Genomic DNA, 26,585 nt, shown 5'->3' with positions numbered 1-26,585 from the left:
GATGGATTCTTGTATTGAATCCTTTAATACGAGGTACTCAACGACCAATCAGAACTGCACTAAGGTTGTCTTGGCAGCCCTCGAAGGCACCCCATTCTATTTTTCCCTTTAAAAACAGTTCATGAGTAGCTGACCGTGAACCGCATTGATTTCTGGAAAAAAAGTTTACATGAAAATGAATGTTTATTGTCATCATTATTTTTATTGTATCAGCTGGTTTAAAGGAGGGGTAGGCTCTCAGATTTACATATACTTTTTGTTATAATCCCTGAATTTGTCATGATGTCTTGATGGTAATCAGTAAACTATGATGTTTAAAAAAGGAAGCATCAAAATCCCTAATACTTAAGTGATGCAGGGCAAAATTTACTTCCACCCAATCAAAAACTGCTACCAGCTTGATTGGCTGGCCTGTTTAGCTGTCCATCAACAGCTGAAACCAGAATGCACCTGATTGGGCAGATCATTTGTCCGTCAAAAGACTGAGACCGAGAAGACTAAAGAGGTAATTTATTGTCATTGTAGGTAGTGAGCTAGGATAAAACGCGATGTAATGGTTGCTGATCTATTTAGTGACATACTTTACTGATTTATCATATTTTGTAGCACTGCTAGAAACGCCTCTACAGTTACTGACCAAAAACTAGTGCATGTAACTATTGATCAGTGCTTAGGTTGCTTTGTCTTGGTTATGTTATTGGAAGAGATTTGAATGTACAGTGTGTAAACGAAATAAATAATCTCACAAAAAGTAGAACATAAAATCATCTGCCACGAGGTGGCACGGTGGTGCAGTGGTTAGCACTGTCGCCTCACAGCAAGAAGGTTCCGGGCCCGATTCCCGGCTCGGGCATGGAATCTTTCTGTGTGGAGTCTCCATGTTCTCCCTGTGCCTGATTGGGTTCTCTCTGGTACTCCAGCTTCCTCACACAGTCCAAAGACATCAAGAGGGGACGAGGCTGATTATTGATACTCTAAACTGACAGTGATTGTGAATGGTTGTCTGTCTATATGTTGGTCCTGTGATGGACTGGCGACCTGTCCAGGGTGAACCCTGCCCCCTGTGACCCTTAACAGGAATAAGCGGAAGAAAATGGATGGATGGATCATCTGCCACAGTAAAAGCCTCTTCATGCTGGGTTTGCTATTATGCTTGCTGGCTTGTCATGCCCCTGTTTATGTTACTGGACATTGATGGCCAGTAGTCTTTTTGTGGCTGCCATGGCTGAAACATTCAAAAATACTGCAATGCGCTGCTTTAAAAATCTTGTTTGATCGCAAATAAATTAGTATAACATGCATGCTCAGTACAAAAAAAGTCTACCCTTTTGGAGTTGCAAGCTAGTGACTCTTTCTGCTGCTGTAAAGAGAGCCAAGAAAAGCAGAAACTTTCATCTTCATGTATATGTCTTCTTAGTAAAGTTATTGTTTAATTTACTTATGTGTTTCACTAAACTCACTTTGTTTCACATAAGTAAGCTAGTATGTTCTTGCTCCAGGACATTAGAGAGCCCTTTAACGCTCCTTAGCTCTTCAAATCTAACCCTAAACCAAATGTCTCATAGATGTTTAAGGTGACTTTGGATTTTACATGTCAAAGAATTACAACTCCATCTGTCCTCTCCAGAGGCACAGACGTCCTCCAGTGATTTTAGATTTTGATGGTGACATCACAGCATGTCTAGTGTCTGAGGAATGAACGATGATAAAATACCAGCTCTGTCATTTTTACAGCTTGAAGAACTGTTGTCGTTCCCTCCACTGGCTGATCTCTTGTGTCAGCAACAAACTGCATTTCCCTGCTGAGTGATTCTGCAGATTCCTCCAACAGCTTGTAAACAGGATTAATAGGGCTCCGAAAGAAAAACAGTGAGGCAACTGGGCTGGATTGTGAAAAACTGCCGACAGATAAAATGTTAAAAATGTAAAATTCTGCTCATGTGAGTCCAGCAAGTTTGTGTCTTCATGTGTATATATGGGAATTTCATATTTATGATATCTAAGCATTGGAAGTCCTTTACTTAGCACTATAAGATATTCCATGTCCTAGACTACGACTAAAAATCTCTATAGTGCGCTCACTACCACAGGTTACTCAAAGGGATGTATGTCTCATCCGTGGCCCGCTCTGCTGCCATTAGTAAACTAGGCTATTATCCTCTTTGCTAATGCAGACTGGCCGCAGCTTGTCAGCCGTGCTGAAGAGATAATCACATCACCAAGCTAATCACCATGCATTCATGTTTGGAAGCAATTTGAATTGGACAACAGTAATAGAAACATTTTGAGGGAGGGCTGTTTCCCTGATTTTCATGAAATGCATCTGCCAATTATGTAAATGTTGTGTGTGTTCTTTCTGTGTGAAGCAATAATGGTGTTTTTTTGTGCTGTATAAACAAACTCGCCTTACATTACCAACAGTCATGTAAAAGCTGCAAAGAGCCTCCAAAGGAACACACTTTAACATTGGTGCAATTAATATGACACCCAATATGACAACTGATAGAAACGGTTGGTTTTACATCTGTCAAACTAATGTATGGGTTATTTGGTGCCTACTGAATCATTTCCTGTTGCCAGCAGTAAGGGGAGACCAGCTGTGATGGTATTTGCAGCAGGAGATTGCTGTTTGTTTACTGTTGCCAACAGCAAGTGATGATTTACTTTCATTGCAAAAGGAGATGGATGTTAATTTCCAGTTAGAAGCAGTGGATCAAAACAGTATTTAAAAAAAAAACATGATTGTTTCTTACATTTAATACATGTCCTTATTTAACCTTTAATGAACCCTAATTGTTTCTGTGCCTTAGTAAAACAGACCTTAACCACAGTGCACACAATATGAGACATCTACTTTTGCACATTGACTTTTAATTTATAAAATTGTCTCTTGTGCAGTGTTAGAGGGTCAGAACAATTGATGCAGAAATGCTAACAACCATTTTCTTTGGAGGGCAGGGGAGCTGAGCAGGTGGTGCATGATGAACACTCTAAAAATATCTGAATTTGCATTATCACAACTTGTCAAAACAAGAATTTCTTCTTGGGGATCAATAAATTATTTCTGATTCTGATTGCAATCATGAACTGTCAAACTACCCTGAAAGTCACTAATAACATCATCACCAAAAGCCAGGCGTGATCTGTTGCCTCCAAACAAGTTCTCTACCAACGTGACCTGACAGGTTGTTTGTTCTTACCATAGAATATTAGCCAGTGGAGTATTTCCTAAATTACTAACCCCCCCTTCCCAGTGGAATATGCAATTCTTTAAAAAAAAAAAATTATTGTTTAGAAATCACTATGGCTATGGTCTGGTTGGATCCAGGCTTAGGTAATGATCGTAGTTGAGGTTAAACTATAACTCAATGAAACACAGCTGAAAATGTTACAGTGTTTAACGGAGCAAAACTGATATCCATTTTCTTCTTTCAATGACCTTTCAGTGCAAAATGACACACTGAATGTCATTAAAAATGTTGTAATTGCTCATTTCCAGCTATTATAAGACATGTTGCATCCTGTTGCATGATGGGAATATTCACGAAAATGATGATGATGATGATGATGATGATAGACAGAAACAGCTGGTCTGTCACCCGAGTTAGTATTTATCATGACAACTTTCTCTAATTGACTCTGACTCTGATTGACTTCCATAACGAAGGTGATATTCAACATGTAGTAGAGTATATCTCTGGTACTCTTTGGCATAGAGAAAAATTATTCTGATATTGTAAGAAAAGTAAAAATGTTCCTCTATTTTACAGGGATGAGATTAGATTTAGGCTTTAGTCTCACTAAAAATGGTCTAAACTGCCTGTTTGACACATAAACTGATTTTAATGGCCCGTTTAAAGACTATGCATAGTATTCTTACCCAGATTCTTCTGATTCTGTATGTATGACAATATGTTAATTTTTCATAAATGTGTACACAGATGGTCAAATTACATTCTTCCATATGTGATTAATTGAAGTTACATCAAATTAGGTTGAAAACCCCCAAATAAGGCAGTATTGTGTGCATTTCTATATTTTTCATATATATTTTTCATATATATTTAGACAACTTCAGGTTTTCCCATTTGTAATAGTGCATGAGAAGTGAGGTAAAAAATGAAATGCATTATTCTTAGATATATTGCAGTACTGATATGTGTGTACCTGTCAACAGCAATAGCGACCAGAGTGAAGACGGATGCTGACACGGAGATCCCTTGAACCATGCCACTCATTTTGCAGACAAGGCTTCCAAAAGGCCACCCTGTTGACAGAAGAAAGGATTTCAGCTGACATACCCAAAGAAAATTCAGAGAGAACAGCTTGGTATTGCCATCTACAGCATGCTTGATTTAAACAACCGACACATGCTTCATACAATTTATTCTACTTTATGTAGTTTCCATCAACATCCTCATGACAGCGCAGGGGAAGCGATCCATCATGATACCATTTTTGGTGCCTTGATGGTCGGGGCAGAGCTTAATTAGAGCTCCTGGTGACTAGTAGTGTCACAGTCCCTGTCAGTGTCTGTGTTTTGTGAGTGGGCATGTGTTTTTGGGCGGTGGCTTGGCTCCGGCCAGAATGGACCCAGCAGACGTTGATAGGATGAAGGCGGCCCTTACTAATCAAGGACAGCTACTGGGGAGCCATGAGATGACGCTTCGGAAACTTCTCGAATCAAAGACATTAGTCAATGAACAGCTTGGTGCCCTTCGCGGTCAACCTCCAGCACAGCCATCTGAAGCGCCCGCTGTGCTACCTCCCCATCTTCCTGCTACTGAGCCTAATATCCCCCCACCTGCTAAATATTCCGGAGATTCCAACACCTGTTGTGAGTTTTTAGCACAGGTTCAGCTTTCTTTCGACGCTCAGCCATCTCGTTTTGGCCGAGAGGCAGCCAAGATCGCTTACGTAGCTAACCTACTTCAGGGTCCTCCGTTGAAGTATTTCAATGCCCTTCGTGAGCAAGGTGCTGCTGCAGCCCAGTCCTTTTCTGTGCTAGCCACAGAACTGAAACGCGTCTACGACCAGCCCATCCGAGGACAGCAGGCGGGGCAGGCTCACCAGTAACAGTGGGGGTTCTGGTGAGTCAGGCAGTATCCTCCCCCAAGTCCTTGTGCCGCATGCAGTTCTCTACTGCCCTTCGTTGGCAATCCCAGTCCCGGACACTGTTAGCTCTGGTGGATTCAGGGGCGGATGAAAACTTCCTGGATGCAGGAGTCACTTCTCAGATGGGCATCGCCATCGAGCCTCTTCACTCACCTCTGCAAGCCAATGCCCTAACTGGTCGATTCCTCGCTCGAGTTACTCACCGCTCTGAACCTGTTCATCTCCTGGTCCCCGGCAATCATCACGAACAGATTCAGTTCCACATAATCGCCTCCCCACATGCTCCTATAGTCCTTGGTCAGCCCTGGCTGAGGCTCCACAATCCTCACATTGACTGGGCTGCAGCCAAAGTAGTGAGCTGGAGCTCTTACTGCCATTCCACCTGCCTGCGGTCTGCTCGCTCCCCTGCTGAGGACACAGTTTCACCTGTCATCTCTGAACTCCCAGATCTATCCAAGGTCCCTGCTGTTTACCATGACGTGGGAGAGGTCTTCAGCAAACAACTGGCCTTGTCACTCCCTCCTCACCGTCCTTATGACTGTGCCATTGACCTGCTGTCTGGGGCTCCCCTACCATCCAGCCGGCTATATAACCTGTCTCGACCTGAACGAGAGGCTATGGAGAGTTACATCCACGACTCTTTGTCTACAGGCATCATTCGACCCTCATCTTCCCCAGTGGGCGCAGGATTCTTCTTCGTGGGTAAGAAGGATGGTTCCTTACGTCCTTGTATTGATTATCGTGGACTCAATAATATCACCATCCAAAACAAATACCCTCTTCCATTACTAGCCTCTGCTTTTGAGCCCCTGCAAGGAGCCACTATATTCTCCAAATTGGACCTCCGTAGTGCTTACCATTTGGTTAGAATCCAAGCTGGGGATGAATGGAAGACGGCTTTTAAAACACCCCTTGGTCACTTGGAGTACCTAGTCATGCCCTTCGGATTAACTAATGTCCCAGCAGTTTTCCAAGCATTTGTGAATGATGTCCTCCGAGACCTGCTTAACCAATCTGTTTTTGTTTATCTTGATGATATCCCGATCTTCTCCAGGACCCTGGAAGAGCATGTTGGTCATGTAAAACAAGTACTCCAACGTCTTCTTGAGAACAGGCTCTATGTAAAGGCGGAGAAATGTGAGTTCCATGTTCAGTCAACAAGATTCCTGGGATTCATTGTCGAGAGTGGCCAGGTGAAGGCAGATCCCGAAAAGGTGCGGGCAGTGGTGGACTGGCCCCAACCAACCTCGGTCAAGCGTCTCCAGAGTTTCTTGGGGTTTGCCAATTTCTATAGACGGTTCATCAGGAACTATAGTCTAGTGGCTCAACCCCTCACCAGACTCACCTCTCCGGCCATTCCATTCACTTGGACCAATGACGCTGATGCCACCTTCAAGGAACTAAAGAGGCGTTTCACTACTGCTCCTATCCTCATTCACCCTGATCCCTCACGCCAGTTCATCGTAGAAGTAGATGCCTCGGAGTCCGGAGTGGGAGCGGCCCTTTCCCAGAGATCTGCCGAAGACCAGAAACTCCATCCTTGTGCATTCTTCTCCCGCCGTCTTGAGCCTGCTGAGCGCAATTATGATGTGGGGAATCGAGAGTTGCTTGCTGTCAAATGTGCCCTGGAAGAATGGAGGCACTGGCTCGAAGGAGCAGAACATCCATTCACCATATGGATAGACCATAGTGAACGCCAGTTCACCTCAGAGGGTGTCACCTGTCCCGAGTCCATCCTTCCGCCGTCCTGTGTGGTGGCTGCAGTGACATGGGAGATTGAGTCGCTGGTTCAAGGGGCTCAGCGAGATCAGCCGGACCCAGGCAATGGCCCTGACAACCGTCTCTTTGTGCCTGACTTTATCCGTTCTCAGGTTCTTCTCTGGGCACACACTTTGCGGTTTGCCTGCCACCCGGGAGTTGGCCGCACCCTGTCCCTCCTCAAGTGTCACTTTTGGTGGCCTACCATGGACACTGACACCCGTGCCTTTGTGTCCGCCTGTGCTGTGTGTGCCCGTGGGAAGTCCTCCAATCGGCCGCCTGCTGGTCTACTCCATCCGTTGCCAGTACCCAGTTGCCCCTAGTCCCATATTGCTTTAGACTTTGTCACTGGTCTCCCTCCTTCTCAAGGTAATTCTGTTGTCCTGACTATTGTGGACAGATTCTCTAAGTCTGTACATTTTGTGGCTCTCCCCCAGCTCCCCACAGCCCTGGAAACTGCTGACCTCCTCGTACACCATGTGGTCCGTCTTCATGGAATTCCCCTGGACATCGTTTCCGATAGAGGACCCCAGTTCATCTCAAAGGTTTAGAGGGCTTTCTGTCGGGCCCTTGGGGCCTCCGTAAGCTTAACATCAGGATTTCACCCTCAGTCCAATGGACAGACAGAACGAACAAACCAGGACCTGGAAGCCGCTCTCCGATGTGTCGCAGCCAAGAACTCCTCCTGGAGCACCCACCTTGTGTGGGTCGAGTATGCCCACAACTCCCTGTCCTGCGCGGCCACGGGGGTGTCTCCATTCGAGGGGTCCTGTGGGTACCAACCTCCGCTGTTCCCTTCTGAGGAAGTGACTATCGCTGTTCCTTCAGTCCAGGCGCATCTACGGCACTGTCGCAAGGTTTGGAAGGATGCTCGTGCAGCCTTGCTCAGCTCTGTGGACCGGAATAGACGCTACGCTGATCGCCGCCGTACTCCAGCCCCTGTGTACCAGCCAGGTCAGCAAGTGTGGCTTTCCTCCAGGGACCTTCCCTTGAAGGTGGAGTCCAAGAAGCTCTCGCCCCGGTATGTTGGTCCTTTTGAAATCGTTTCAATAATCAATCCAGCTGTGGTTAAGCTTAGATTGCCCCCTCGCTGGAGGGTCCATCCCACCTTCCACGTCTCCCAGTTGAAGCCCATCTCGACCAGCCCGCTTTGTCCTCCTGATACGCCCCCCCCCCCACCCCCCCGGGTCATTGACGACCACCCAGCCTACACGGTCCGGCGGCTGCTAGATGTGTGCCATCGAGGAAGGGGTCTGCAGTACCTGGTGGACTGAGTGGGGTATGGTCCTGAGGAGCACTGCTGGGTGCCACGCCGCTTCATCCTGGACCCTTCCCTGATCTCGGATTTTCGCCGGCGCCACCCAAACAAGCCTGGGTGCCACGCCTGGGTGAACGCCTGGAGGCGTTCATTGAGGGGGGGGCACTGTCACAGTCCCTGTCAGTGTCTGTGTTTTGTTAGTGGGCGTGTGTTTTTGGGCAGTGGCTTGGATCCGGCTGCCAGCAGGCGCACCTGGTTCCAGTTCCCTCATCGTCCAAACCTGCCTGCCATCAGCTCGTCACTGGAAGCCTATAAGTGTTTGATCTGCCCTGCCTGCGATGCCAGATCGTTGCACCAATTCCCCGACTGCACCACCAACTGCCTTGCCTGCCCGCCTGCTCGTGTCCACCCCTGGTCTACACCGCCACCTCCTATCTTCAGCTTTAGTTCAAATAAACACCCTTGAACTTTCATTGTGTTTGTCTGCTTTTGGGTCTGCCAGTTTTTGCAAATCGTGACAAGTAGGAGAGGTGCTGACAGGGCTAGTGTGATACTATGGCTGAAAATAATTACTGTGCACGGTGTTGTCAGCACAGTCTCTCGTAACATGTAATTCACTTTCATTATCATCCTGTACTGTATAATAAAAGTTGACTGGGGATACAGAGCAGTAATGACTTCAAGTATTGTCTGACATTGAATCAAAGATTAAGACAGACTAAGTGACTGAGCACTACCCTCTCAAAAATGACCCTGCATTACGGATTTACACAGAACAAAACAATGCTGGAGTAATTCTATGGCCAAGATCTTAAATAGCATGACTTCGTTTTGTGATCACAATGCAAGTCATTGCTATGACTACCACAGCCAAGGGGTTAAAGCCACAAGACACAGCAATGAAAAACAACTCTGTGAGCTCAAGATACCTATTTGTTGTACTTGAAAGACCAAAACAGTTCTTTTTCACACTGGCAATTGAAGACAAATGCTTCAGAGGAGAAAGGGTGAACATCAGGTACAGCGAAAACATCACACAAATTGTCACACTTGCAGAAGAAGAGGATTTTGCTCATGAAGTCTGATGAAGGTTGTGAGATTGAAATACTATTCTAATCCACCTCTGCTGCAAGTGTTACAGTGTGGGGGAGGATTTTTTTTTTTTTTTTTGCTTACCAGAAGTTAGTACTTGAAGTCAAAATATACATTTTTGGTGCAGTATTAGCTCCAGGATGTTGAGGAGTGAGGCACCCCCACACTACAGGCACAAATACCTTGCTGGGTTGTTGCTGGGCATTTGTAGAATTATACATAGATAGTCGCACATAATTTTTCATAAGATGTCATATGAACGTTTCATGACAAAATGTTTCTAAAGTTGAGGCTGTTTGTGGACTGGTAAATGCTACAACTGCCAACTGCCAAAAGATGTTCACAAAATACTTTTGCCATGTATTGAGATACAGGTGCTCATTTTGCAGTTTTTTTTTTGGCTGTAGCTATACATGCATGCAGTGTTGTGAGTACTACACATTTAGTATGTTGCAACAATTACTGTGTGATCTGCAGTCCCCTCACAACAGTACTAAATAGCCAGTTGCTCGTGTTCCTTTCATGTCCTGCTTGTGATGTGTCTCATTGTGGTTCTTAAATTGCAAAGGTGAGCGCAGATACAAATGACAAAACCTCCATTATTTTCAATTAAAGCATTATGTGACCTAATCATCTCAATTATGGCTTAGATGAAAGCCAGCCAACTGCTTGCTGTCCATTCTTAACAGAACATTCAGATGTTAAACAAGAGTCATACTGGCTGCACCCAGGAAAATGAGGAAATCTGACCTTAATGCTCAGTGAAACTAATTTTTATTGCGTTCTCATTAACTGCATAAATTAGATGTGCTCAATTTGTACATCTAATTAAAATCCTTACTCTCCTCAGTTATGATACTGACTGTCTTTGGTGCTTTCTGCTGGATTTATTTCACCATTTTCATCATTTCGGATGTCCCCATGTCATTTTCTGCTGGGGATGCTGCTGCACTGGTGATGAGATCTGCTGCGTCTCTGATCGACACGCTGCTCGCGTTATAGCTGAGCGAGCTCAGATTTTATCTCTGCAACACCAGCAAGTCTTTTGACCCATTTTCAAAATCTAAACCTTTTAAAAGCTACAACCTAACTCAACTTGACCATTTCTTTAAAAAAAACAACATCAACTCCTTGTGTCTTTTACTCCCCCTCAGTTCTGATTTAAGGATTTCAGTGCCGCTCTGACCGTTACATATCTGGCACTTTCTGTAAGTTTTTTTAATCATTGGCATTTACAGTATGTGTTCTACTCCAATTGATTGGTTAATCAGCTGTAGAAAAAATGGGATTTTCCCATCCGTCGAATTCCAGTAAACTGCAACAGAGTGGTGTAGCAATGAATACCTACACCTAGAAGTAAGTGAGCATTGTCAAACATCTGGTTTCCTCATCTCTAAGTTCATGAGATTTCTGAAATGAAGTGTGTGATTAACACTTGCTTATATTTAAGACTACTTGCATTTCAAATCAGTTGTATCTTAAAAAAACTATTGTTGCTCACAAGTGGCTCATTGAGACACAGAGGTTGACGCAGACATTAAACGGCATCACCCAAAACACAAGAACTGCTGAGTAGTGGTTGACTGATATTGGTTTTTCAATGGCTGATGCCCACTTGCAGACTGCAGGTTGACCGATGACCAATACATAATGTCGATATCACAGTTTTGTTTTGTTTGCATTTAATAAAACACAATAATTTGATAATAATAATGAGAAAAAAAATTGCTGAGCTTCTAGCTGAGCTGAAAACAAACCAAATATAACAATGACAAAAACAAACAAACAAAAACGGAATAAAACAAAAACGCATACGTTAAATAATTCCATTATTTCATGTCCATACACTATAATTTACATGGTAATCTTAGGTAGTAGCATGTTTCAGTCTGATTTAAAAAAAGAAACTTGTTGATCTTATTACCCTTCATCTAGCATGTCAAAAATGAATGGATGTTTGTTGGTCTAAAGTTAGGGAATATTACGAGGAACATTTGGAGGCAATCTTGACCACAGTGTAGACGCTGGATCCTGCAGAACATCATGCATGTAACTTTATTGGTTTAGTTCTAATGGAAGCAGTAACGATGTTGCTTGATTTCTTTCTGTGCATGGCTCATCTATGGTTAGAAACTGCTCTCTTCCTGCTCTCCACTCAAACACTGAAGGTGATGGTTTAGGCCCATTTCTTTTTGCCTGTTTCAACTGTTTGGATCAATAAATTAACAACTAGCTTTGACTTAAAGTTTACGCTGTCATCTGACAGTTATGGCCATGCAGGGATGAAGGGTGAGAGTCCTGACCTGTTTGTCCTCTGTATTATGTTACAATGTGAACATCTCTCACATGCAGCTCTGCTCAAAGGCAATGGAGATGGCAATAAAAAGACTTTCTGTATGTGAAAGAATTGAGTGTATTTACTGTAATTAAGAGGTTTTACATTTCTTAAGACCAAGTTCCATCCATCCATCCATTTTCTTCCGCTTATCCTGATAAGGGTTGCTTGGAGGCTGGAGTCTATCCCAGCGGCTTTCGAGCGAGAGGCAGGGTTCACCCTGGACAGGTCGCCAGTCCATCACAGGGCCAACACACAGAGACAGACAACCATTCACACTCACATTCACACCTACGGTCAATTTAGAGTATCAATCAGCCTCGTCCCCAATTGCATGTCTTTGGACTGTGGGAGGAACCCAGAGTACCTGGAGAGAACCCACGCAGGCACAAGCAGGCACAGGGAGAACATGCAGACTCCACACAGAAAGATCCCATGCCCGAGCCGGGACTTGAACCTGGAACCTTCTTGCTGTGAGGCGACAGTGCTGACCACTGCACAACCGTGCCACCTCGTGGCAGATTATTTTATGTTCTACTTTTTGTGAGATTATTTATTTTGTTTACACACTGTACATTCAAATCTCTTCCAATAACATAACCAAGACAGAGCAACCTAAGCACTGATCAATAGTTACATGCACTAGTTTTTGGTCAGTAACTGCAGAGGCGTTTCTAGCAGTGCTACAAAATATGATAAATCAGTAAAGTATGTCACTAAATAGATCAGCAACCATTACATCGCATTTTATCCTAGCTCACAACCTACAATGACAATAAATTACCACTTTAGGCTTCTCGGTCTCAGCCTTTTGACAGACAACTGATCTGCCCAATCAGGTGCATTCTGGTTTCAGCTGTTGATGGACAGCTAAACAGGCCAGCCAATCAAGCTGGTAGCAGTTTTTGATTTGATTTGATTTTGAAGTAAATTTTGCCCTGCACACTAAGACCAAGTTGAAAGATAAAATTTAGGAAAATGTTCCCAAGATCCAATGAATTCAGAATGTTCCTGCTGTCAGTCGGTCTGCAGCTCCAGTTGTCCACTCAAAGTGTAACTTTAACTCATCCTTTACACCACAAGCATGATGTTTCATTAACACCCAAATAGAGTAAGGTTAGGTAAACTCTGTTGAAAGACACAGTATACTTGAGTTCCTGCTCCAGTTTTCTTCTCATCCATTACTTTTACATTAAGAACATAGCTAGAAATTTAGCTATACATTCAATTTTTCACGCGTTTTCTGTCAGTGCTCTGATCCAGAGTGATACACACTCGAATCCTCTTAGAAAGGGTGACATCCATGTATTTCCTTGAGAGGACAAAAAAAAATATATCACAAAACAGTACTTCTTCATCATTCATTTTATCCTGCCATCTGTCAAGAGGGCGACTGGATTACTCATCCAATATCTACGTTATGTAATGTTGACTCTTCTCCTGCCTTTCAAAATCTGGAAGATTGGCTTTTATCCCAATATAAATGGTGCTCCTCTAATCTGCGAGTTTGGGATTTCCCCAGCACACTTTGCACCACATGCCTCTGTGAAATTGGTGTGTCAAAATAAGGGACTGTTTTCACAGCAAATGGTTCATGTTGTTTCACGTGAGCTTTTCGTGCAAGTAAAAGTGTTCCCATGTAAATGGCCCCTTCTCAAACAGCAAGCCTTTCTTTGATGGTACCTCGCGAGCCTTGTTGTGAAGTTCCCATTAATGATTTTAATATGAGGTTTTTTTTCCCACACAATAACCAGCTCATGTGTGAATCGAGTCTCGGCACTGCCGTCTTCTTAAAGCCCGAGCAGAAAGAGTTCAATTTTGCTTCAAATAATCTGCTGTGAAGACTATATACTTTCATTCTTATTCAGTTCAAGTAGCATATTTAAACACTTTAAATCTGAGTTATGTTGCTGCGGTGGGTGATGATGATTTTGTCAGCATCTGCTCTTGGGACGAGGAAGATGTGTGTAAGTGGTATGGAAGTATTAAATCAAAATGAACAATCTAATTTGATTTCTGGCGGTGTACAAGTCAATTTAATTGATCATAGTCACTTCAGTGCCCGACAGAATTGCACTATTCAGTCATTCTTATGAATAATTACAGGCTTTATCTTATCTTAAAGCTTGAAAACTCTAATCTGGAATGCGTTTGAGTCAAACGGATATATTCTCCCTAGCCAAAGCTGACTTGGAATGTCTGAGATGCTCCAAACAAAATGACCAAAGGTTGTTTTAAAGGAGCTACTCCTGCAATATTGTTTGAAAGCTCTGATTCTTATGAATAAATCTTTGCAAATCATGTGAATATACAACCACAAGAGCGGTTTAGCAGAAGAAAAACCAATGAACAACTAATTATGATAATAGTTTACAGTATCCTCACCAACTAAAGTTGTTCTAGTGGTCACTGATGGCCTTTTTACTTGTCAAAGATCCAGGTCATCTACATTACAATTTAATAAAAAAAAAAAAAATGATAGCCTTTTTACACTTGGAATGTGACAGAATGTTGGCTGATTTTCCAGATTATACTTTATTACCCTGCCATCATAAAAAAATACTAATTTTCTGCGATAGATTGATGAAATCTGAACCTGTATTAGAGAAATCTTTCATGTCGTGGCCTCATTGTGTCTCCAAGCTCTCATCTGCAAGCACCAGGGACTTCAGGAATAAAAAAAAAATGAATAAAAATTTCTAACTTTTACTAGTCAATGCCAGTAGCACTCAAAATGAGGCTGATTCAAGAGCTTCATCTTAAATTTCTCACAATTTTTGCATGAGGTAACAGAGTATCATGCCTGTTAGTCAAAGACCAATGTTTGGTTCCACAGCCAACTTAGAGGGTACCCCCCCCCCCCCCCGCGTCACATGGTTGTGTCTCTTAAGTTCACATCCATTTCAACCACCAATGCAGGACTCTGTCCTACAATTTTGTATTCTGTCTGGTCCTATTTGCTTACTGATCTAATATTCTTTGTGCAGTTAGGATTAGGGTTAGGGTTAGGGAATAGGGGTGACACCGTGCTGCCTGGATCGGTAATACCTTTTGTCAAAATCCAACAAAAACAGATTTGCCCTCTACGTTGGCAAGCAAGTTAAAACAACACAGCCACTGTAGTCAAGTCCCCTTATATGAGGAATGTGAACACATAACCAGCTATCACTCGCCTTGAGAATCACTGAAAGTGAAATTTGTGTCATTGAGAGCCAGCTGTCAAGTCAAATCAGCACAGCATGAAAGGAGCCCTAGTCTTATTCATGCATGCAAGGAAAATAATCGCCTCAATGACAAACAATTTTTACTGCCAAGCCTCCTTTTTCGAATCACCACATGCAGTTAAAGAAATGTTAAAACACTGGAAATATGTTGTAAAATATGTAAAAAATATGTTAAAAAGGCTGTTCATGCAGTTGAAAGATTAACATCCATCCAATGGATGGTTTCGCTCATCTGTGTTTTTTTTTTTTTTTTTTTACATTTATAATCCAGCAACACAACGGAAGCTTCTAGTTACCTGCTCACCTGTAATTATGTTGTCTAGGAGTGTTGTTGGCATGCAGAAAATCCCAACAAGGAGGTCACTCACAGCGAGGTTCAAGATGAATAGGTTGGTAACGGTTCGCATGTTTTTGCTGCGCAGCACAATGAAACACACCAGTCCATTTCCAACCATGCACACCAGGAAAATCAGCAGGTAAGACACGATGAAGATGGCTGCAGTGGATGGCTGATGTAGGTAAAATCCAACATAGGTGATGTTGTTCCTTGGTAGGACAGGTTCTACTGAGGATTTATTAAATGCCCAGATGTCATAGAGGTCAGTCAAATTGTTCTCAAGTTCTTCATTCATTTTAAACCTGAAAAAGACAGACAATAACTGATTAAATGATATACAATCAGAGAAGTCAAAATAACATCCTGACCAAACCACAGTTGCCTCTGGAATCATGTCTATTATGTCTGTGTGAGGCTATCTTGGCCCAATCACCAAGGCAGTTACGTTTTCCGTCAGGGTAGACTGGCATGGTCAGACAAAAATAAGGCTTCCAATCATTCAATAGGTCATAAGAGCCATGACATGAATCACTGGCCAGTAAAGGAGAAGTCGAAGGAAATCTGGAAGTCAAAGAGGAATGGACAGAAAAATATGTGTTGATCCTCTCACACAGTTCAAAGATGACTCTGTTACCTCGATACATGAACTGTGCTGTTCTACTGCCCCTCTGAGATCAAGCACAAACACAGCATTAAAGCTCAGAGGTCCAAAGGAAAAGAGACAACACTTATATGCATACATATCATTAATTGTATATTTGCATGTATTGCCATGATTATATGTGTATTTTTGTGAAGGTCTGCTTAATGTTTACCTTAAATTAATGAAAATTAATTGATGATAATTGAATAAAATGTGCTCATTGGCTCTTGCTGCACCTTTTAAATATAATTCATTAAACTCGGCCAGGTAGTTCTCGCCCAATCCTGTTGAGAGACAGCCAAATTCCCATAAAAGCACCAGGAGCGCATACCTTGGCCAAGGCAAACTCAGCCAAACCTCTTGTTGAAATAAAAAAAAAAAAAAAGCAATATTTCATTTAGATGAGCAGACAACCCCCCCCCCCCCAACTCCATATTTAATGGGTTCTTCTTTCGTCCATGTTACACCCACCAAGTCTGGTCTTAGATTTTTTTGTATAATCCTGCAAAATACAACGCACAAACGGCAGACGTTACATCTTTGGCAGCATCAATAAGCTCCTTGGAGGAGTTATTGAGGTTACATTTTGGTTTGCAATTTTGTTGCAGTTGTTTTAGCACAATGGAGCTTTATTTTACGTATAAATAAAGACAGATAAAATGTTGCAGTCATGAGGGGACATGAGGAGGTAGAGTGGCCTTCTAGTCATCAAAAGCTGCTGATAATATCCTTAAAGTGTCCTTGAGCATGATAGTTCCCCATGAGCTCGGCGTCTCATTGCATGGCGCACAAATGCATAAAGAGGGCCAACAGTGTTTGGGATGTGTGGATTAGGCAGCACTGGAGAAAGCTCTGAATACTGCTGAAGTACAGAGGGATCGATTTCAATGATATTATATTGCATCTAACAGTGGACTACTGATTTAATAGTTCATTGTGTGGCATTGTTGGTGTCATTATTCTCATGCTCTATGTCCCCCGAGTACAATACCTCATCATCAGATGAAAAGATGCAGCTGACAACTCAACACGTGACGCAGGGAGGTCATGGTAATCTGCCAAAGCGGTTAAGTGGTAGAGTAACAACCATGACACCTTAGGTATGGGGCACAATTGCGAATATATAATTGGGGAGAAAAAGTGAAACCAAAAGTGTATGAAAGGTGGCAGGGAGCCAAACAAACCAATAATTACAAGAAAATAAAAGGAAAAGGACTGAGTCTTGACAGGGGGCCATCCGTATTTTGCTGTGAAACCCGTGTGCCGATCGCGCGATAGTGTGCCGGCTGCTGTTACGACAAATTATTCCTGCTTTCCGAGGGTTACATGAACTCTGTGGAAGAACACACAGACGAGCAGTGTACTCCTCCCATGATGTGTCATGCATTAGTTAACAAATTAAAAGCCTCTCCAAAAAGAAATATTTTTCTTACGCATTTTTGTTCCTGAATATCAAATCCTGCCTGGACTTGAGGTCAAGTATAAATTTAAGATAAAATTTTTGCCTGTACTATGCTCTTTACATTCTGAATACCTAATCTAAGACTTTCTAAGATCCATGCAAACCCTGATATTCACATGAAAGAAAACTGAATGGTGGCTTAAATTGGAGCTGTAAGTCATTTATTGGTTCAGAATGAGAGGTGGTCTCTCGTTTCCATTTATAGCAGAAGTGTGCATAATTCATCATAATGCCATTGCAGTTCACCAGCACTTATATGAAAAATGAAAGCGCTCAAAGCTTCTTGCATATTTATTCACTGTAAATGTGGTGGTGGGTTGAAAAGGTGTCAGCAAAAGCTAAATGATTACGAAAAAACAAACCATCAAGATTCCTCACAAATGTCATTTTTGTTAATCATTTTCTAAGTGGAGTGAACACAAAAGGGTTTTCAAGCGAATCAGTCCATCAAACCAGTAGCAGCCTGACGTGAGAGTGACAAATAAGAGAATATTTGAAGTTCGCAGGCTGTAAAAACTGTAATTCAGTTCTACAAATACACTGAGGGTTCCCACAGATTCCTCGAAAGATTTTTTTTTTTCAAATTAAAGGTCATAAAATGTTCTTAAACATCTTACTTTAGGTACTGTAGCCGACATCTCAGAGTTTGAGGCCATGAAAGGCCAACAGCAGTACTTATTTCCAGGGAGGTAGTGTGTTTTTGTGTGTATTTGGTAGCAGGAAATCACAAACGCAAATGGGCGGCCTTTGATGGAAAGAGAGGTAAAATTACAAGGAATATATTGTTCACGTTTTGGATGCAATTTGGTTAAAATGATAGATCCCGGATTCTGAAGAATCTTCTGTGCCTTTGACAGGATGCAGCTCTTTTTTTTTTATCTATATGCCAGAGGTAATGTGATCAACAGCATTTGCGTGTCTGTTACCAAGATAAATAAATAAGATGTGGATATATTTTTTATTGAAATTAAATAGGAAGAAAGAATTTAAGAAAGCTGAGAAACAACCCCAGGAATCAGATCCAGGAACATGCTCGATTGCCTTCTACTTTAGACGTGTAAAATGTGTTTTTTGATTAAATTCATCCCAGTGAAAATGGTGAATGAAGACGGAAGAAACTTTTATCAGACGTGTTTTTATTGTATTTATTCTTATTATTTATTCTTTTTCTTGTCATGTTTGGAATGCACAAGGGTTAGGCAACAGGATTAAAATACACATTAAACACTGGAGTTGTGTGGAGACCAATTCCTCTTCTTCGTCTGATGGTTTCTATATTCTTTTTTTTGTGTGGATCCCCAAAAGATAACTTGAAGAGGAGGAGCAAACTTAGGTTGGGGATTTGCTTGCCTTTTCAGATTAGATGGACTGTTGTAGATGAAAGGGTACAAATGTGTATAATGTAAATAATGAACTATAGCCTACTGTTTTAAATGTCAGACTTGTAGAGACCGGTTGTATTGTGCAGAATAGAATTATCCAGAAACAAAATATACCTTTCAGTGTTTTCAAGTTGATTCTAACCACTAATATCAGCACTTTTGTGCATTCATTTTGCTGTGGAAAGGTTCTGTAGGTCTTAAAAAGCATTAAATTTTATTTTACAGCGTGTGCATTGAACTTTAATAAAAGGGTTCAGCCATTTTACTCTGATGTTCTGACTAGATGAAGCATCATTCTTTTCACTTCAACGTCAATCTGTGCTTTTCATTGGATCTCAAGAGTTACAATCCAGGGTGGAGTGCTATTATTATAATACTCTCAGCCACCCTCATCTACTTCTACTTCTTGTAAAATTTCCTCACGTGACTTTCAAGAGCCTTCTGCAAAGCTTCTGTTTCTGCTGCATATTTGCAGGTGAAGAGGGAGCAACTGCAGCATGAGGATGGGTTGTTTTTTTTTTTCCCTAGACAGAAAACTAGACAACAGACAAAACCCAAAGCTGAACTCATCCAGATACTCAAACAAGCAGAGACTTTGACTTAATCTGGAGTGTGTCTTTGCTCCCTCAGGATTAACCCTAACCCCAGAAGGGGAGTGAATAACACTGAAATGAGGGAACGTAGAGATGAGGAACTACGGCTTGTCACGGATAAAATGGTAACCCTATATTAATCTGTTCTGCCCCGATGGCCCAACCGTGAGTCCTTACAGAACAACTTATTTTGTTCTTATCACGGAATTAGAAAAGAAGTTACTCCTCTCTGACAGAATTTGTTCTTTCATTTGCATTTGTTCTTTTTTTTTTTTTTTTAAGTTTAGCGAGCACAACAGGTGCTGCAATGCCCCCTCAAAGATGATTGCACTCAGACTCCTGGTCCATTTTTTTTTTTTTTGGCACATACCAAAACAAGGTAATCAGCAGCAAGCAGCCGCTGTACCTTTTTTTAATGCTGGACTTATATTTCAAGACTATTTGAGAAACAAAATGACACCTTCTTCCACACAAGACAGTAAAATGTTTGTCTTTTTGTCCAGAAATGTCTTTTTTTTTCACAATAGCTTGGCCTGTCACGATGACTTCCCCCTTGACACTTCAGTCTCTGAAACGCTGCAGCAGATCCTAAGAACCATGCACACAGGCTGATTACTGAACAATGTGATTCCTAAGCAAATTATTTAAGAATTGTGTGCAAACAAAAGCAAATTTATTGTGTGTTAAGTCAAATTTTAAGTCCACGTATTGATTCACTCCAAGGTCAAATGACTCAGCTTTGCTACGAACACTAAACCTGGATGAACAGAGTAATTTGAAGCCGACATTCAATGCTTCCAACCCCGAAACCCCTTTTAACCAGCGGCTGGGGCCACACCATCAACAGCATAGTTGGTAACAATAACAGCTTGGCACCTCAGTCAGTAACTTCTGCAAGTTTTTCTCATCTTGTACACAAGTTCAGCCCATGTGTATTCAAGCAGTAACACACAAAAAAGGTGCTTTCTGATTCTTGTTTATCTGTTTTTCCAGTGCAGTAACTGCGTTTATGACGTTCAATGTGATGCACCGGGAGAAAAAACAGAAACCTACCTGCAATTGGAAATGGATCAATTGTTTTTGTATCAACACACACCCAGGTTTCAGAAATGCACGTATTTCGAACTGGAAACAGTATTAAATCCTACACAGGAATTTCATATCAAGCTCTTATGAACGCATGGGCTCTCTAGTGTCAGTCTTGCTTAGCAAGAAACCAACAGAACTGGAGAAAACTGAAAAATAACTTGTTTTTGAGTGAACATGTAATAGGCCCAGAAATTCAAAGACCATCTCAACAGTTAACAGTTGCTAATGAGGTGCACAAGGGTTTAAAAGGGGGTGTCTTTTCCAAGTTAAGGGTGAAAATACAGAGCTGTGACAACACCTACATGTAAATTAAAGGAATCTGGGATAATTGTAAGGTTATTAGATCTGACTATAACTGCAAGATTGGATATTGAATGCTTTTGGAGAAATTTCTGCTCTATTCATAACAAAATAAACACCACTCCAACTACAGTATGAGTCATTTCCTGGCTCCACGGCGGTGACCAGAAATTTCACAGCAGGTTTTATTGCTGCTTTCTTCATGTAAATGAACTGGGAAAAAATGTATGTTAATAATATATGAATGGTGAAAATAGGGGGCATTGGCAGCTTATTGAAATGAATGAAAAAAGTAAATGTCTGCTATTTACTGCACAGCCAAATCTGCAGTTTTAATTATTTAGTCATAGAAACAGGGACGTGTTCTAATAAAGGGGAGATATGGAGTGACTCTGAGATACATGCATTTTCCTCCGTCATGTACAAATAGAAAGACCCACTTGACCTCCACTTCAAACAGACTATGCAAAGCTGACTGTCGTAAAAGGAGCAGAGTACATCTGATGTTTTTATTTTTCAAGGAGATAAAATAAAGTGAAAGTGTCCCAGATTCTTTTCATATGATGCCATTTCTGGGAGTTCAGTCAAACTTTATATTGAGCTGAAATTACAAAGTAGCTCACTATATTCTGTTGACATGAGCTGATCAGTTTTCCCTTGCTGTTTGTCACTTCCTGAAAAGTCTAAAAGTACATGCCGGTGACAGCAAAATGAGATCCTCAAAATTGGAATAATCTAATATCCTTGGAGCAGATGTACACAGTCCTGATTTTCATCTCATTTTATCTTGTCCTGCCTATTTACTGTGTTTTTTTTTATTCATGCAGTTCTGCCTGTTACCATTGTTTGATATTGGTAATGCTAATTTCCCTTATGAAAGTAAAAGCTTCAAAACAAGGACCATAACAAACTGAGTCTTCAGTATCAAAGGTGAGCAAATATCCCAACTTACTTGAAAGTACATTTAACCAAGACACAAAGTACAAGTATCGATCTTTTCCTCAGGAAATGCAGATGCACAGTCAGACTGAAGACATTCCTCATTAGGTTTTAGAGTTGGGTCAGAACTGAAGAATGCCCCTAGGGCTATGTATTTTTGGAGGTTAACCCAGAGGTTAGCATTGCCATGGATTCCCTCGAGCAAAATCCATTGAGATTTTGACATTAGGAGTTCAGTAATTGCTGAAAATGAGCTCTATGGTGAGGAAATCTTTAAGAGACGTACACTGTGGCAAGATCATTTTCACATTTGAACACCGCTTGATTACGCTATCCGCAAACTAAGCCGCGATTGCGTAATTCTAACGTCTTCACAACTAGCTTCACAGTTTTGCTGCTTTTGGGGTGATGATTTTAGTGGTGTTGTTTTCCCGTTTGTTGGCAAATTAAGACACACAATAGCTTCAAAATCCAGAAATGACTTAGAGACGAGGAAGGAAGACATGCAATAATGCAATTTACCCTCGGGTTTTGAGAATTTGGAAAAAAAAAGAAAAAACCTGCTTAAAGAAACAGTTCAAAGTCTTGAAGGCAACGCTACAGGGACATGCAGCAGTCCAGTACCAATTAAAGCTGCAAGCAGCGTTGTTAGGGCCTGAGCCATTGACGTCATTGACGCCGGCCCAAATCCAACGGTGTGTTGGTCAAGTCTGTAGGCCTTGCAGTTTAGGAGTTAGAAGCCTGAGTCTGATCAGAGAGTGAGAGCAGAGCTGAGAGCTGGCCCTTTAAGAACCCCTCCCCCACTGCTCTCTGCTGTCTGTGTCAGAGTGGAGAGCAGAGCTGAGAGCTGGCCCTTTAAGAACCCCTCCCCCACTGCTCTGTCTCTGATCTGTGCTAGAGTGGAGAGCAGAGCTGAGAGCTGGCCCTTTAAGAACCCCTCCCCCACTGCTCTGTCTCTGATCTGTGCTAGAGTGGAGAGCAGAGGAGGATCAACAGAATTGTAGTGTGTAAAAGCTGAATAAGTCGGCATACGTTGGTATGCGTTGGTGACTCATAATACCATATTCTTGTAGGGATTTTTGTCAGGAATGCAGTGGTGTGTTTTTTAAAGCTGTGGGATGTATGGTGTAGACGTGAGAAGCGTTTGTTTGACAGTATGTACCCTGAGAGGACACGGTCTCCTCATAGACTTCCATTGGAAGCGTGAAACGTGTCTCCCCCACTTTGAGGGCTTGTAAAATCCAAACGGAGCGATTCGTATAAAAACTTTAAGTAGCTTTTAATCAGCACAGTTGGAGAGTAATGTGTGAAAGTTTGGAAGCGAAAGCATTAACGGCCTAGGAGGAGATAGATTTTGTTGGGGGAGTAAAGAAAGTCCTCATTTTGACAGTTTTGGCCAATTTGTGGACATTCTGTTGTAGATAGGTGAGGGGTCAGAGTTTATGAAATTTGCGTCTTCATGAGACGAGTCCAACGGTGTTGGTCCCATGTTTGTGGGACATTCGTGGGAGGAGTTATAGGCTCCAGATAATCTTTAAATTATCTTTTAGTTGTGTGGCTCCGTAGGTGGCGCTATAGACTTTTTTGTTGTTTTTTTTGGTAGATTAGTGAATGTTTAGCCAGACCGGACAAGTGGGCTGAATTTCAGCGAATTTCATGCATGTTCAGGGGGTGAAATTAGATTATGCGTGTTATGCGCAATATGCGCATTATCGCTCATTGAGAGCAAGAACAGTCCAGTACCAGGTTTTGAATGGGTGTGTATGTGAAAACCGGCTCCGGGCCGTCTGACCCAGTTGCCTCATGGGTGTTTGGTGGGGGGGGTGGGGGGGGGGGGGCTGGGACACTGTTTAGTGTGTGTTTGTAGTGTTTTTAGTGCTGCTAATGTGATGCTCTGCCGAGCAAACATAATGCGCATATTGCGCGCGCTCATTGACAGCAAGAACAGTCCAGTAGCAGGTTTTGAATGGGTGTGTATGTGAAAACCGGCTCCGGGCCGTCTGGCCGAGCTGCCTCATGGGTGTTTGGGGGGGGGGGGGGCTGGGACACTGTTTAGTGTGTGTTTTTAGTGTTTTTAGTGCTGCTAATGTGTTGCTCTGCCAAGCAAACATAATAGGGCCTGAGCCTGAAGTACCTTCAGGCTCAGGCCCTAATTAACACTCTCCTATCAGCAACAGGGCACCACTGAGGTGCTTATGAGGAAGGATCTTAATCCCAGCTGCTCAAAGTGAGCTGCTCAGTGGCAGCAGATCAAACTGCTGTTGTACTGGAAAGTGGTGTGAACGTGATATAGGGCACTTGTGCAAAAGACCACCCAGTGAGTATCCCAACAATAAAGGTGAAATAAAAGAATATTTCAGCTGAAGCCACAGAGGAAGTCTCCTTCAAAGTTAGTTGCAAGCACGGGGAAACATTAAAACCATTTCAAAGCAAACAAGTAATGTTGCTATGTACATCCAATACATCCAAAAGAATGTTTCTGTGTTTCAAAGGGATTTTCCATGTCCCTGCTGTGTGCCACAACACATGACAATTGAGGATGATCATTATGTCCAGTAGGGCATCTCATTCACAAAATGTGATGGCTGTGGGTTTGATTGTGGCCAAGCAAGTAGCTGGCATTTTAATTAGAAAGGTCTAGATTCTAGTAGGCGGATGTCTCAGTTTACCAACATATACTTGACTCAGTGGGGTAGCATACCAGTACTTTATAGTGCTGCAGGGGGTATGTATCGTTCTTCTTTTTTATTAAGTCCATTAAAAAGATATCTTCTTGATCGTCAAAATACTGCAATTTTGCCATAACTTCAGTAAAAATGTCAATGTAAGTTTGAAGCCCGTTTGATATTCGATATTCTTAATTTCAATACCTTCAACTGCTCCACTCAATAGCGTGAGTCCTTTTTTTCTGCAATGACCGTGATCAAACAAAGCAGAAGCCTTCGTTGTTCTCACAGCAGGGAGGCATCTGCAGCGATCAAACTCTTTCCTCGGCAAAGATTCTCGGTGAAGCACAAAAAAAAAATATGTTTCTCACTAAATTCTAAGTCCAGCAGTTCCGTTGCAAAAAATGCTGCCTTTTTTGTTATCACAAAAATGGTTACAATATACAGTATTTAGGATTCTAAACACCTGAAACATGCACAATCATTTCAGCTTTTTTTCTCCACTTGTAACATTATCAGACACTGCCGGCACAGCATTGTAGTCGTCCCTGATTCCATTTAAATGCTGAGATATCTCCTGAAACAAAAAAAATCAGTTCACGTCCTGCCAGAGAGCACAATCTTCCTATACTGACTTCACATATGGGCATTTTTTGTGGAGCATAATAGGCAAAGGAAAGCCTTCTTTACACTTCAGTACTCTATAAGCTATGTTACTATGTCACCCACAGACATTCAGCAGACTTTCATTTGTTTGACCAGAGAAAAATTATTAAAATTATGCCGTCTTTTGTTGTTCAGGAAAATATGACACCAAAGGGCAAAGCCATGACTTCAGTAATTTGAGATTTTGACAGAAATTTTAAGTTTCCAGTAAATCTCTTTGTTACCAGTGGTCAGAAAGGCTTAAATTCTCTAACCTGTGTCACCATTCATGTAAAGCTATCAGAAGCAGCTCGTTTGCATCGTGTTCTCATCCTGATCCATTGCCCAGATGGGAAAATTATTCTTTTTTTTTTTCTAAAAAAAAACACGGTATAGTTTCACACAGCATAGATATTAATGAGAAGTAAGGAATCAGTAATAAATGCATTGATTCAGGTGGCTCCGGATTTGCTTGACAAGGTTGAATAACTGAATAAAAGAAATGAGCAAATGTGCTCTACAAAAAAATTAATTAACTTTTCACAAATGACAGGATCTGGACAGAAATGACTTTGGTCTTTATCACGATGCTCATCTGTAAAGGTTTGTCGGATAAAGTGCAAAGACTCAACAATCACATCAGTTTATGGCATTTTTTTCAAATTTCAGCGGCTTTTATTATGTATTTCCCTATGTCAACTTTCAGTTGTCAAGTCTGAACTTTGTCATTTTTTTCTTCCGTAGTGAGTAAGTTCATTTCTCTCCATGTAAGAAAATGACCACTACAATCGGTGTATGTCCTTAATTGGATGTATCTTTCCACTTTTGCTTGCTATCTTCCTCCAAGCTCAGACGCACAGCGGTCATGGTTAGGGCAAATTGCACGACATGTCAATCTCATTCAGTTCTGACACGTTCCACAAAAGAACCAGGAGGAACCACAGCTGCACGGCTGCTTCAAAAGCTTTAAAGAAGCCTGAGAAGCTGATTATTTGACCCCACTCATGCATGACTGGCCGCTCAGGGACAGAGAGGTTTCTGTGTCCAAATTGAGATCGGCGAATGAAAGCGCAGCGGACTGACTGGACAGAGAGAACGACGGAGAGCAGGCGGCTGGAGCCGAGCGCGCATTCAAACAGTGGAAGCTCTGAGCCACAGCGTGCGGACTTAATGAGCGGCAACTGCGAGTTCAACTGACTCCAATTAAACAAGAAAACTGGTTTAACAACAACAACAAAATTACAACTAGCATCTTTGATTTGCAGATTTTTGACAACCAGAAACGCACTAACAAACTAACGGCTCTTACCTTGTTTTATTTTATATCAAACACACGATGGACTGTGCGCTCTAGGGAAAAGAAGAGCAGAAACTGTCCATTTTCCTCTGGATAAGACACACGAAGATCAGAAAAAAAAGAAACAACTTCAGCTATTTGAGGAAAAAAATCATGCTCCCGCGGTGTTGTGCGACTTCATGTGCGTCCCCGCAAAGCTCTTCATGTGGCTCAGGATGCGCTCGGCCAGCTGCTCGGTGCGCAAGTGGAGGATGTGGAGTCACATCCGCGTGTATTTGATGCGGTGACGTTAAAGGGGGCGGGATTAAGTGCTGGATGAACCGGCTAATGGTTGACTGATATGCACCTGATATCTGCAGCTGCTGTGATGCTACTGGAATGTGCGGATGTGATGCTTATAGTTAGGGCAGGTCACAGATGGGCTGAACGCGCGCCCACACACACACACAC

At 42.1% G+C, this 26,585-nt stretch overlaps 1 protein-coding gene across 1 annotated transcript in view; it reads right to left on the bottom strand.

Annotated features, from left to right (window-relative positions):
• Positions 1-26,360, bottom strand: part of npffr2a (neuropeptide FF receptor 2a) — a 38,468-nt gene extending 12,108 nt beyond the window's left edge. The window contains exons 1-3 of the mRNA XM_086206879.1: positions 26,148-26,360; positions 15,087-15,421; positions 4,168-4,267 (exon numbers count right to left, since the gene is read on the bottom strand). Coding sequence (XP_086063005.1) covers positions 4,168-4,267; positions 15,087-15,414 — 428 coding nt within the window. The 5' untranslated portion in view covers positions 15,415-15,421; positions 26,148-26,360. The remainder of the gene's footprint in view (positions 1-4,167; positions 4,268-15,086; positions 15,422-26,147) is intronic.
• Between the last annotated feature and the right edge of the window lie 225 nt (positions 26,361-26,585).

This window comes from Aulostomus chinensis, chromosome 6 (assembly GCF_037954235.1).
Source record: "Aulostomus chinensis isolate RoL2024-O1b breed Wild chromosome 6, RoL_Achi_v1.0, whole genome shotgun sequence".
NCBI classification, from domain to species: domain Eukaryota; kingdom Metazoa; phylum Chordata; class Actinopteri; order Syngnathiformes; family Aulostomidae; genus Aulostomus; species Aulostomus chinensis.
This window is presented reverse-complemented; position numbering and strand designations above follow the sequence as displayed.